The sequence below is a fragment of the Oncorhynchus keta genome, chromosome 6 (genome assembly GCF_023373465.1).
Source record: "Oncorhynchus keta strain PuntledgeMale-10-30-2019 chromosome 6, Oket_V2, whole genome shotgun sequence".
Taxonomy (NCBI): Eukaryota; Metazoa; Chordata; class Actinopteri; order Salmoniformes; family Salmonidae; genus Oncorhynchus; species Oncorhynchus keta.
Genome location: NC_068426.1, coordinates 32311110 through 32325221, shown reverse-complemented (window position 1 = coordinate 32325221; position 14112 = coordinate 32311110). Strand labels below are relative to the sequence as shown.

The following is a 14112-nucleotide window of genomic DNA, read 5'->3' as shown; positions in this document are numbered from 1 at the left end:
TTCCAGTTCAGAATTTAAATAATCTATTGTATTTTAACAGCACCAGTTCCAACCAAGACAGATATATGTAAGTGTTTTTAATGGGGGACAATAAACATATTTAGATATACATATATATATATATATGGATATTTCATTTAATTTGTTTTTGTCTGTATTGCATTTGTTTTTTAGGCATTAGGGCAATGAAATGTACCAATATTTATGTATAGTTTTTTCTAAGCCTGCATTCCAGGAAAAATACAGAAATTTTAATTTGGGTCCCAAGCTGAAAGCGTTTAAGAATCCTTGGTATAAGGGATGTTGTTCCCACTGTGACTACTTAAACATACCCAAACCAGAAACTGTGGATAGATGGCAGCATTCGTGCAAAACTGAAAGGGGCCGAACACCGCATTTAACCATGGCAAGGTGACTTGGAATATGGCCAAATACAAACAGTGTAGATATTCCCTCCGTAAGACAATGAATCAGGAAAAACGTCAGTACAGAGACAAAGTGGAGTGGCAATTCAACGGCTCAGACCCGAGACGTATGTGGCAGGGTCTACAGCCAATCGCAGACTACAAAGGGGAAAACTGCCACGTCGCAAACACCGACGTCTTGCTTCCGTACAAACGCTAAACACCTTCGACCGCTTTGAAGATAACACGGTGCGACCGACGCGGCACACTACCAAGGACTATGGGCTCTCCTTCCCTGTCTGTGGCCGACGTGAGTAAGACATTTAAGCGTGTTAACCCTTGCAAGGCTGCCGGCCCAGACGGCATCCCTAGGCACGTCCTGGTCTGCTCATGCAAAGGTAACTGGACTAAATTACTATCACCCCGTAACACTCACTTCTGGCATCATGAAGTGCTCTGAGAGGCTAGTTAAGGATCATATCACCTCTACCTTACATGACACCCTAGACCCACTTGAATTTGCTTACCGCCCCAAATAGATCCACAGACGATGCAATCGTCATCACATTGCACACTGCCCTGTCCCCTCTGGACAAGATGAAAACCTATGTAAGAATGCAGTTCATTGTCTATAGCTCCGCATTCAACACCATAGTACAGGCTCATCATTAAGTTTGGGGCCCTGGGTCTGAACACCGTCCTGGACTTCCTGACTGGCCGCCCCCAGGTGATGAAGGTAGGAAACAACACCTCCACTTCGCTCCTGTACTCCCTGTTCACCCATGACTACGTGGTCACGCACGCCTCCAATTCAATCATCAAGTTTGCGGACGACACAACAGTAGTAGGCCTGATTACCAACAATGACGAGACAGCCTACAAACTTTTACAGATGTAAAAACTGCACCACTCACAACCAGGGCTCTCTAGACGGTGGTGCGGTCTGCTCAACAGATCACAGGGGGCAAACTACCTGCCCTCCACGACACTTACAGCACCCATTGTCACAGGAAGGCCAAAAAAGATCATCAAGGACATCAACCACCCGAGCCACGGCCTGTTCACCCCACTATCAATCAGAAGGCAAGGTCAGTACAGTTGCATCAAAGCTGGGACCTAGAGACTGAAAAACAGCTTCTATCTCAAGGCCATCAGACTGTTAAATAGCCACTCAGTTATACAACCCTGTCCCTTAGAGGCTGCTGCCCTATATACATAGACTTGGAATCACTGGCCACATGAATAATGGAACACTAGTCACTTTCTTAATGTTTACATACTGCTTTATTAATCTCATATGTATTTACTGTATTCTATTCTACTGTATTTTAGTCAATGCCACTCTGACATTGCTCGATCTAATATTAATATTTTTCTTAAATCTTTTACTTTTAGATTTGTGTTTATTGTTGTGAATTGTTAGATACTACTGCACAAGCATTTCGCTACACCCGCAATAACATCTGCTAAATATCTGCTAAATATCAGTTAGTATTTGGTAGCATTGCCTTTAAATTGGTTAACTTGGTTCAAACGTTTCGGGTAGTCTTCCACAAGATTCCCACAATAAGTTGGGTGAGTTTTGGCCCATTCCTCCTGACAGAGCTGGTGTAACTGAGTCAGGTTTGTAGGCTTTCTTGCTTGCACACGCTATTTCCGTTCTGCCCAGGGCTTTGTGATGCCACTCCAATACCTTGACTTTGTTGTCGTTAAGTCATTTTGCCACAACTTTGGAAGTATGCTTGGGGTCATTGTCCATTTGGAAGACCCATTTCCGACCAAGCTTTAACTTCCTAACGGATGTTTTTAGATGTAGCTTCAATATATCCACATAATTTTCCACCCTCATGATGCCATCTATTTTGTGTAGTGCACCAGTCCCTCCTGCAGCAAAGCACCCCCACAACAAGAAAAAGCTTCCCTCTTTTTCCTCCAAACATAACGATGGTCATTATGGCCAAACAGTTCTATTTTTGTTTCATCAGACCAGAGGACATTTCTCCAAAAAGTACAATCTTTGTCCCCATGTGCAGTTGCAAACCGTAGTCTGGCTTTTTTATGGTGGTTTTGGAGCAGTTGATTCATCCTTGCCGAGTGGGCTTTCAGGTTATGTCGATATCGGACTTGTTTTGCTGTGGATATAGATACTTTTGTACCCGTTTCCTCCAGCATATTCACAAGGTCCTTTGCTGCTGTTCTGGGATTGATTTGCACTTTTCGCACCAAAGTACTTTCATCTCTCAGAGACAGAACACGTCTCCTTCCTGAGCAGTATGACGTCAGTGTGGTCCCATGGTGTTTATACTTGCGTACTATTGTTTGTACAGATAAACGTGGCACCTTCAGGTGTTTGGAAATTGCTCCCAAGGATGAACCAGACTTGTGGAGGTTTTTTGATTTTCCGATGATGTCAAGCATAGATGCTCTGAGTTTGAAGGTAGGCCTTGAAATGCATCCACAGGTACACCTCCAATTGACTCAAATGATTTCAATTAGCCTATCAGAAGCTTCTAAAGCCATGACACCATTTTATAAAAAAATTCAAAGCTGTTTGAAGACAGTGAACTGAGTGTATGTAAACTTCTTACCCACTGGAATTCTGATACAGTGAATTATAAGTGAAATAATCTGTCTGTAAACAGTTGTTTGAAAAATGACCTATGTCATGCACAAAGTAGATGGCCTAACTGTCTTGCCAAAACTAAGAAATTTGTAGAGTGATTGAAAAACACGTTTTCGTGACTCCAACCTAAGTGTATGTAAACTTCCGACTTCAAATGTAGATACTGTAACCTCTGCATTGAAGAGTGTAAATGACATGGGTGCGTCCCAGTAATATTTCATTGCACCTGAAGTTTACACTCGTTCACTACTTCCCACCAATCGAAATAGCATTGGATTGGTGGAGGCATGTTCACTTCCCTTCCCTGAAAAGGAATGACCAGGTGCACACGTGGGAGGAAGGAGCAATAATTGAGATGTAGCCACGATGGTTAAATGTTGTGAATCTGATACCATGTTAGACCTGTTTCTCTGATGGGCTCTCAGACTCAGTTTCTCCCCTCTTCCTCTCTCCTCAGGAGTACATGGAAGACCAGAAATACCGGGATGAGGAGGACCTCCCGGAAAAACTAGATTCCTTTAAAAGTAAGTCATTCTGCCAGGAAAGACCTTCCCGGCCTGGAATGTCAGATGTATCACTGTCCCAAATTTGGTCTGAATCAAAGAGGGGTGTGAGTAAGTTGTGTCTGTGGGTTTCCTGTGTGGGTGTGTGTGCCATATGTCAATGTGTTTATATTTTGTGTCTTTTTTTAGTGTGCCTGTGTGTTCTGACCTGATTTCTAAGTGGGTTATGAGGCCAGGTGGTTTCACAGTGGTCCAGACAGCAGGAATGTGGCTGCTCCTCCTCTCCTCTGGTTGTTATTGTAATTCTAGGGCTCTGGGGGAACAGGTGGTTTTAGAGAGTAGAATGACACTGAAACCAGGACCAGATTAGTCCCCCCCACCCCAGCAGCAGCACCTTGTTAAAAAAAAAATACCTGGGCAAAACCCTGGTGTGTGTGTCATCATTCACAGACAGGTCTGGTCTGAGTGTGAGTTGCAGTGGTGTTCTGTGTGTGTATTTTACTTGCAAATCCTGAGATTATAAACATAGGCTTATCGCAGAGGAGGCTGGTGGGATGAACTACAGGAGGACGGGCTCATTGTAATTAGAGGTCGACCGATTAATCGGAATGGCCGATTAATTAGGGCCGATTTCAAGTTTTCATAACGATCAGAAATCGGTATTTTTGGATGCCGGTTTTCATTTAAGATTTTTTTTTATTTTTTAACAGCATTATTTAACTAGGCAAGTCAGTTAAGAACATTCTTATTTTGACACCCTAGGAATGGTAGGTTAACTGCCTTGTTCAGGGGCAGAATGACAGATTTGTACCTTGTCAGCTCGGGGATTCAATCTTGCAACCTTACAGTTAACTAGTCCAACGCTCTAACCACCTGCCTCACGAGGAGCCTGCCTGTTACGCGAATGCAGTAACCCAAGGTAAGTTGCTAGCTAGCATTAAACTTATCTTTATATGGTCCTTTATATGGTCCTTCTGTAGCTCAGTTGGTAGAGCATGGCGCTTGTAACGCCAGGGTAGTGGGTTCGATCCCCGGGACCACCCATACGTAGAATGTATGCACGCATGACTGTAAGTCGCTTTGGATAAAAGTGTCTGCTAAATGGCATATATTATATTATATTATTATATTATATATATTATATTATATATTATAAAAATCAATCAATCATAATCACTAGTTAACTACACATGGTTGAATATATTACTAGTTTATCTAGCGTGTCCTGCGTTGCATATAATCGATGCAGTGCGTATTCGCGAAAAAGGACTGTCGTTGCTCCCATGTGTACCTAACCATAAACATCCATGCCTTTCTTAAAATCAATACATAGAAGTATACATTTTTAAACCTGCATATTTAGCTAAAAGAAATCCAGGTTAGCAGGCAATATTAACCAGGTGAAATTGTGTCACTCCTCTTGCGTTCATTGCACGCAGAGTCAGGGTACATGCAACAGTTTGGGCCGCCTAATTTGCCAGATTTTTACGTAATTATGACATAACATTGAAGGTTGTGCAATGTAACAGGAATATTTAGACTTATGGATGCCCACCCGTTAGTGTGGAGCGGTTCCGTATTTCACTGAAAGAATAGTTTCTGGATTCGACAATATTAATGAGCTAAGGCTCGTATTTCTGTGTGTTATTATGTTATAATTAAGTATATGATTTGATAGAGCAGTCTGACTGAGCACTGGTAGGCACCAGCAGGCTCGTAAGCATTCATTCAAACAGTACTTTCGTGCGTTTTGCCAGCAGCTCTTTGCAATGCTTCAAGCATTGAGTTGTTTATGACTTCAAGCCTATCAACTCCCGAGATTAGGCTGGTGTAACCGATGTGAAATGGTTAACTAGTTCGGGGGGTACGCTATAATAGCGTTTCAAACGTCACTCGCTCTGAGAATTGGAGTAGTTGTTCCCCTTGCTCTGCATGGGTAACGCTGCTTCGAGGGTGGCTGTTGTCGATGTGTTCCTGGTTCGAGCCCAGGTATGGGCGAGGAGAGGGACGGAAGCTATACTGTTACACTGGCAATACTAAAGTGCCTATAAGAACATCCAATAGTCAAAGGTATATGAAATACAAATGGTATAGAGAGAAATAGTCCTATAATAACTACAACCTAAAACTTCTTAAGTGGGAATATTGAAGACTCATGTTAAAAGGAACCACCAGCTTTTATATGTTCTGAGCAAGGAACTTAAACGTTAGCTTTCTTACATGGCACCTATTGCACTTTTACTTTCTTCTCCAACACTTTGTTTTTGCATTATTGAAACCAAATTGAAATTATTTATTTGAGGCTAAATTGATTTTATTGATGTATTATATTAAGTTAAAATAGGTGTTCATTCAGTATTATTGTCATTATTACAAATAAATGTTTTTAAAAAAACGTCTGATTAATCGGTATCAGCTTTTTTTTAAATCCTCCAATTATCCGTATCAGCGTTAGTCATAATCGGTCGACCTCTAATTGTAATGGCTGGAATGGAATACATGGAATGGTATCGAACACATCAAGCACATTGAAACAACATGTTTGTCTCCGTTCCATCGATTCCATTCAAGTCATTATAATGAGCCCGTCCTCCTTTAGCTCCTCCCAACAGCCTCCTCTGGCCTATAGGAGAACTAGATAGAACCCTGGTGCTGTCTTTATTTCTCATAACAGCAAATGCTTGAAGGTATTGTTCCCGTTCGAGAGCGGGTGAGAATGAGCAAAGAGCAAGGACACAAGCCGTTATTGTTTTGGGAAAGAACGACAGGAGGCTTTCATGTAGCGTCCCACACTGTCTCAGCTGAGGCCTCAAGCCTACAGCCCCACGCCCCAGAGGCTCCAGGGGTTGATGTGTGTATCACACAAATATGTCTGTCAGAGCAAACTCCTAACCATGGTGAAAAGAGAGGGAGGGAAGGAGAGAGCGAGACAATGTGTGATTGTCCGTCCTTGCCCTTTATGCTCACAGCGAAGGCCTGATGGAAATAGAAGGGCGCACGGAATAGGGGAAGAGGAGGAAGAGAGAGAGGGCCTCCAAGATATTTCACTCATTTTGAAGACATGAGGAATATTGGAGAGGAGGAAGAAGCCACTTGTGTTGTTGAGACTATCAGTGTGTGGACGGATGGATGGTTGATTGACAGAGCGCTTCAGGACAAGAGGCCCACTCACAGAGCAGGTTGGAGGCGGAAGAGGGGCCCTCTCCTCAGAGTTCACAAACAGGGTCAGCATTGTCCCCCAGCTGCCCCCTCATCCCTCCCTACACGGTGACAAAGTTCCACAACTCAAGGCCTCACACACAAACACACGCACAGAGGCTCCATTGTGACAGGGGAAACAGCTAGGCCTAATCCAGAAAGCTGACTAACTACAGAGTTCCAGAGAGAGAGAGAGTGAGTTCCAGAGAGAGAGAGAGTGAGTTCCAGAGAGAGAGAGAGTGAGTTCCAGAGAGAGAGAGTGAGTTCCAGAGAGAGAGAGAGTGAGTTCCAGAGAGAGAGAGAGTGAGTTCCAGAGAGAGAGAGAGAGTTCCAGAGAGAGAGAGTGAGTTCCAGAGAGAGAGAGTGAGTTCCAGAGAGAGAGAGAGTGAGTTCCAGAGAGAGAGAGAGTGAGTTCCAGAGAGAGAGAGAGAGTGAGTTCCAGAGAGAGAGAGAGTGAGTTCCAGAGAGAGAGAGAGAGTGAGTTCCAGAGAGAGAGAGAGAGTGAGTTCCAGAGAGAGAGAGAGTGAGTTCCAGAGAGAGAGAGTGAGTTCCAGAGAGAGAGAGAGTGAGTTCCAGAGAGAGAGAGAGTGAGTTCCAGAGAGAGAGAGTGAGTTCCAGAGAGAGAGAGAGTGAGTGAGTTCCAGAGAGAGAGAGAGTGAGTGAGTTCCAGAGAGAGAGAGGTGAGTGAGTTCCAGAGAGTTTCAGACAGAGAGAGCGAGTGAGTTCCAGAGAGAGAGAGAGTTCCAGAGAGTTTCAAGAGAGAGAGAGAGTTCCAGAGAGTTTCAGAGAGAGAGATGCGAGTTCCAGAGAGAGAGAGAGTTCCAGAGAGAGAGAGAGTTCCAGAGAGAGAGAGAGAGTTCCAGAGAGAGAGAGAGAGAGTTCCAGAGAGAGAGAGAGTTACAGAGAGAGTTCCAGAGAGAGAGAGAGTGAGAGAGAGAGTGGAGAGAGAGAGTTCCAGAGAGAGACAGAGAGAGAGAGAGAGTTCCAGAGAGAGAGAGGGAGAGTTACAGAGAGAGAGAGGGAGAGTTCCAGAGAGAGAGTTTGGGAGAGTTCCAGAGAGAGACAGAGAGAGAGAGAGAGTTCCAGAGAGAGAGAGGGAGAGTTACAGAGAGAGAGGGAGAGTTCCAGAGAGAGAGAGGGAGAGTTCCAGAGAGGGAGAGTTCCAGAGAGAGAGGGAGAGTTCCAGAGAGGGAGAGTTCCAGAGAGGGAGAGTTCCAGAGAGAGAGAGTTACAGAGAGAGAGAGAGAGTTACAATGAGAGAGAGAGAGAGAGTTACAGAGAGAGAGAGAGAGTTCCAGAGAGAGAGAGTTCCAGAGAGAGAGAGAGAGACAGAGAGAGTTCCAGAGAGATCTGTTTCTATCTCCACAACAAGACTTGTCATTGGAGAGGCACAGGGCAGTTGGCTACTGACTGATAAAGTATTAGGCTACTGCGTGAACTGTAGGCCAGGCCAAATTAGATGATCTGTTCATTGCCATGAGGCCAGGACCATCTTTTTTCCTCGTTGGCCTGTCTGACCCTAGCCTGCCATTGCGAGACACACCTGCTATGACCAGCTGTGTCTGGGTGTGGTGTGTGTGTGTGTGTTTTCCCTTCTTCTTGGTCTTCTACCCTTTCCCTAATGCGTTCTGTTTGTGTGTGTTATTCCAGGCCTTGAACTGTATTAGGTGTTACATTGAGACACCTCCACCCTCCTTATTTAGTCTGCTGTGTGTTAACCATGCAAGCTAACCATGCGGTTGTGTGTCGATTTTTGTTTTGCAGACAAATATGCAGAGTTTGACCTGAATGACCAAGGAGAGATCGGTAAGTAGTGGAAACGACAAGCAGCCAGGTGCTCAACGTTGATACACAACTGCGGTGCTTTGTGTGTGTGTGTGATCACTGAGCAGTAGTTTAAGACCTCCGTGTGTTGTGGGTATGGGATTAACCAGGGGTCTATGAGGGTTTCATGTATCACTATTGCGTCTCACTAGAAAGGTGATACTGTATTTGGCCTGCTGGCCTTGAAAACAGGTGTCAGATAAGGTGTTGTGTGTGTCTGTGTCTGTGTGTGTGTGTGTCTGTGTGTTTACCATTCTCCTCCTGTGTGGGTGTCCCCCTGCAGATATGATGGGGATGAAGAGGATGATGGAGAAGCTGGGCGTTCCGAAGACCCACCTGGAGATGAAGAAGATGATCTCCGAGGTGACCGAAGGCATCAGCGACAGCATCAACTACAGAGACTTTGTCAAGATGATGCTGGGCAAGCGCTCGGCCGTCCTCAAACTGTGAGTGCATTGTGTGCTGTGTGTCTTGGTGTGTGTACGGCACTTGTCGCCAACAAATGTACATTGGCATCTCTGGGTGGGTGTTGGCTTTTGCTGTGTGTGTGGGAATTCACCCTCCGCTGTGTCAGCCAGTTTTTATCTTTCAGCAGGGGTCTGGGAAGACAGATGATGAGATCATCACTCGTCACATGGCACCAGCGTTTAATCGCCATGGTATTCATGGTGGGAGGAGCATAAAACAGACATGCCTCAGTACATACAGTCTAAGACTTTGCCCTGTCCAAAACCGCCATTCATCTAAGGGCAACACTTAAACAATAAATACAAAAATACAAGGTAAACATCTCTGAGTTGAGACATGAATGGGTCCTTCGAAAGCCAGTCAACAGGTGTTTTGGACAGGGTGACTTGTGTAAGCAGGGCCTAAAATTAACACCTGCCAATTGCGGGTAGATTTTTGGCATTGGCGGGTAGGATGTCTATTTCACCAGCCACGTTGGCAGGTAGTCAAGGCTCCACAATGCAAGCATTTCACTCACATTTGGGAATAAAAATAGTCAAGTGCGATCACATTTATAGTTAAATAAATGCTGCAGTAGCTGTTTTCAATGTATTTCCTCCATTTTGTTTCACAGCTGGTAAATTAATCAAAGAATTACGAATCCGATATAGCCTATTCCACCTCGAGCTTCAACACTGCCTCGCTTGGGGGATGTGCACACCTGAAGAGCTGAGTAAAATATTCATTTTTAGAAGTGCTGGGAACAGGCATAAAAGTTGGTCTAATTTACTCGAAACGAAAGTCTACTGAAGTGAGGTTGTCCTTGTGTTTCTTGGCTATTTACATTGTTTTGTTCACAAGTCAGGTTGTTTTTCTATGTTTGCGTTTCAACCGCTAGGGAAGAGAAGACGACGCTTCTGCTAGTCAGACTCAATCTCACAGGCACAAACTTGACTCGACATGATATGTGTGATATTTTGGTCACAGAAATGTTATTATTCAATATACCACATCATGTACTTCGTACTAGTAATACATGTACAAAGCATGCTCATCTTTTTTTTTTTTTTGTATTTTGTTGTTTATATTTTGGCTGTTAAACAATCTGAGTGGCTGGTAGATTTTTAAATCTACCTGCCACAGTGGCTGCTGGACCAAAAAGTACATGTTTTGCCCATTGTGCAAGCCCTTTTTAAAACAGGAAAACGTGCCCGGGATGGGGTGGGTTGGGTTTGGGCAGATATCTGCGGGTCTAGTCAGTGTGTGTTTGCTATTGCGTTTCAGCTCTAACTGGACTAAACTGGCCACTCATCATCAGGCAGAAACAACTTTTCTCCACTGCTCCTTCCACTCTTTCTTTGTTAATCTCTCTCTCTCACTCCAAATATTTCTCTCTCGCTCTCTCCCTCGCTCTCTATCCTTCATCAGCAGAGGTGGTGAGCCTAGTGAGAGAAAAAGACAGAGGCCTTTTCTCATTTGGGGAAAAGTCTGTCCTCCACCCTCTCTCCTCCGTAACCCGGAAACCGACAAGTGGTGGAGTGTTCGAGGAGATGTCAATTTTTTTAGTAGGCGAACGGAAGACTTGTCCTGTCCTCCTCGATAGCCACCTTACATCGAGGATAGTCATACGTATCCTACCTGAGTCCTTCCCGGAAGAGTTTTGGATTCTGCCACACCCCCTGTGAATCAGCGTTTGTTTTGTCAGAGGAGCACGCATTCAAAAACAGTATGCTACTTAACGTTTTATCTATGAAACTTAACTTAATTTGTTTTTAAATCACTTTACACACTTATTTTGGTATCCACACTTGTAAATGTAATTTGCCTGATGACGCGTGAGTGGAGGAGTCTCATTTGAAACAATGAGACTCCTGCACACGTTCCCCCTCCCTGTCTTCCTCTCCTCGATTACCTTTTGACCTTTTTCAAAAAGGAGGCAAGGGAGGATACAGGAGTTGAGCAAATCCAATTGAGAAAAGGCCAGAGTAAATGTTGCTACCTTTTTATTCTCTGTCTGGGTGATTTGAGACCCCCCCCCACCTTTCAAAAACCTTTCTCCCACTCCAGCCTTTTAATGTGTGAATTTGATTGGACGTCAACCAAGTTGGCCACAGCGATCTTCAACTGCTCTCTAGTTGTTTTATAGTGTTCCGTTTCTCTCCTGGGACGGAGAGGGAGAAGGAGGGGGAGTTTGAGAGAGAGAGAGTGAGGGTTTTGTGGACAGAAAACAGGAGCTATTATATAGTTAGTAAACTGTTATTCAGAGTTTCTTGGCAGAGGAACAATTGGTTTTGTTGCAATTACAGGGAAATAATTTGGGTCGGGTACTACTAACGGCCGGGGGGGTTCTGGGGTCAAGTCCAGTCCTAATGTTTCCTGGGTTGGCCATTTGAGTGCCAGAGTAAACTAAACACACATTTGGCTTCACACACACACACACACACACACACACACACACACACACACACACACACACACACACACACGCCAGGGTTTCCGTTAGCAAAATGTGGCGCCAGACATTTGACCGGCAACATTTTTTAATTTCTCAGACATTTGAAAAATGTACAGGACCCATATGCATTGGGTGCGCCAGCTGATTAGGGCATCTACCCACGGTGCTCAGAATGACTGAAATCACATTTGGAATATGATAATTCATATTAACAGAACATGCAAGTCAAGGATGCAACTATGTGCGGCCCTTCTTTCCGAATTCTGATGTGCACTTTGAACATTTTACTTTTCTTCAGCCAACAAGACGAGTAACGAACAGCAAAATCACTAGCCTATGTCAATCTACTATATAGTGCTCTTATTTACATATCCAAAATGTGCATAGGCTCTTGGGGAACTCGTACACTTGTGTACGCCTCATGTCAGTGTCCAACCTTAACATGTGATAACAACACAACAGAACAGATTAACCATAATTACATTTACTCACGGGTAGCCAAAAACAACTATCTGAAAACCATGCCCCTACTAAGCCACTCCTCCAGTCTTCTGATATGTCCCATTGGGTCATCTCTCTCAATAACTCAGCATCAATAACCCAGCAATTTTTCAAGACATCAACCCAACTAAGTGACCCAATGCTTGCAACACAGCAGTTTGGTCATCCAAACCCAGAATGTTATGGAATGTGTGGATGGGAGCATTGTTAACCTAAAATGTTAAGCAAAAATAATGGCCTGCCCAGCATTTTTATACATGACACTATGTAGGATGAGATGTTTAATTAACTCAGGAACCACACCTGTTTGGAAGCACCTGCATTTAATATACAGTACTTTGTATCTCTCATTTACTCCAGTTTTTCCATTATTTTGGAAGTTATCTGAAGGCTGACCAGAGGTTAGGCCTAGTAGTTAATGAATAACTGTGGATGGTTCTGTCTTGTCCCCAGAGTGAATCCTAGTTCAGGTCAGTGTGATGGGCTTAGCAGGTTTAGCATGTGAACCACCACACGGTGAGAGGAGGAATCCCTCTCTTTCCTCATGGAGCCCAGCCAGCCAATTAGATGATCCTGAGTATTTTGGTGGAACTGTGGTGTGACTGTGCCTGACGGCTGACTGTGGCTCGCTACATTGTCATAAGGGAATCTACAGGCATACTTACCAAGGCTAAGTGCAGAATCACTGATCTACAAATCATCATGCATCCCAAATAACTACTCATTACATGATTTAAGATGCGCAAATCTGTTCAGGGCCTTGCTCAGGCTGATCCCCTCGAACACGCTGCTACAGTAGCCATTAAAAGCCATCCAGTGAAACCATTGGTAATGTAGTCAGGAACAGAGTGGGAAGTGGTTGCCAGGGACACGTTCGCCAGCATTGGAGTTGCCGGGGAGGCGGTTTGGCCTCCATTGGGATCAACACTCCTTATGAGCTTATAGGAGCTTTGCTGAGGTTAACCAAAAAAGGAAAGTAAAGACGCCTCGCTCTGAATAGAGGCCGTCAGCTCTCTCTCTTTCTCTCGTTTTCTATACACATCGCTCCCTTTGTCTATCTCCTTTGTTTTCCCTTAGTAAAACATACAATCTGTCTTCCTCCTTCATTCTCTCAATGCCTTTCTGGGTATCTCCATCCGTCTATTTTATTCCTCCTTCTCCAGTGTTTCACTTTCAATCTTTCACCTCCCTCCCCCTTTGTCTTTTTATTTGCACTCCTATCGCTCATATTCATATTGTCTCACTCTGTAGTTCTCTCATTCCCTTGTGTGCTTGTCATTCTCTCTATCCCAATCTCGCTCTCACGCTCTCTGTGTTTTCCATTAGTGCCGGCTGTCTGCTATAATCAGCTGGTTGCAGGCTCATTTTCATCTGGCTATATTTTACCACTTCATGTTAACTAGGCTTCTTTTCATGTAAAGGTTTCGATTCGCTAGTCCGTCGAGTCCGCTCCCGCTAGAATGAACGATATGCACCTTCTGACGATCTATTGATAGGACAGTTGCCTGTCCGTCAGTCACAAAGTGAGCGATGACAGGGAAACGCAGCAACGAGGATGAGGCGAAGTGAGAGGTTTCACTCTCACCAAAATCTGTCCAAAATGGGCTTATTTTGGACCAAATCTTGCCTGCCTGCCTGCCTTTGGGACAACGCCTCCCATTGTTAGGGTGGAGACATGAACATCTCGTCATTTACATTAATGCTGGGCATTATACCGCATTTTACTATATACCAGTATTGGTGCGCGGACCGGTTTTGTTTTTTTACTTTCCCTATAACGGTATTTGAATGTTTGGTTTGTTAAATGTGATACGCCGTGTGTAATGTCCATTTGTATAGTTTACTCCACTACTGGAGTCATCCCTTTCTGCTCTCTCTCTCTCCATGCCACTTTTCACGCAGACCTAGTCCCATCCCCTGTCACTCAAGGAGCGCATTTGTTGTTGCTTGACCACGAGACACTTTCGTTCAGTCTGCATGGTCGATGCAGCACATACAACAACTTGGATCCACAAGTGTTCTATAATTACAATATTAGTTTGTGTTTCTTACATCTGCAAACAGTTTGTATTTTCTTAGCAAGTTAAGCTAAATCGTTGCTAAATGCTAATAGCTGGCTGGCTCGCTAACTAGCTAATAAAAGTACTGAGTCCGAGC

The 14112-nt window shown here is 44.2% G+C and overlaps 1 protein-coding gene across 4 annotated transcripts in view; it reads left to right on the top strand.

The window, feature by feature from the left end:
* LOC118385407 (allograft inflammatory factor 1-like) overlaps nucleotides 1–14112 on the top strand; it is a 48900-nt gene that overhangs the window by 13231 nt on the left and 21557 nt on the right. For 2 of the 4 annotated variants that reach the window (XR_004826019.2, XM_035772527.2), the window contains exons 3-5: nucleotides 3485–3551; nucleotides 8493–8534; nucleotides 8836–8998. Coding sequence is in view for 3 of the 4 variants with exons in the window: in XM_035772527.2 (XP_035628420.1) it covers nucleotides 3485–3551; nucleotides 8493–8534; nucleotides 8836–8998 (272 nt within the window). In the remaining variant the exon portion in view is untranslated. Of the gene's footprint in view, nucleotides 1–3484; nucleotides 3552–8492; nucleotides 8535–8835; nucleotides 8999–9144; nucleotides 10201–14112 lie in introns of those variants that run through there. The other 2 variants (XM_035772528.2, XM_035772526.2) reach the window with 2 other exon arrangements.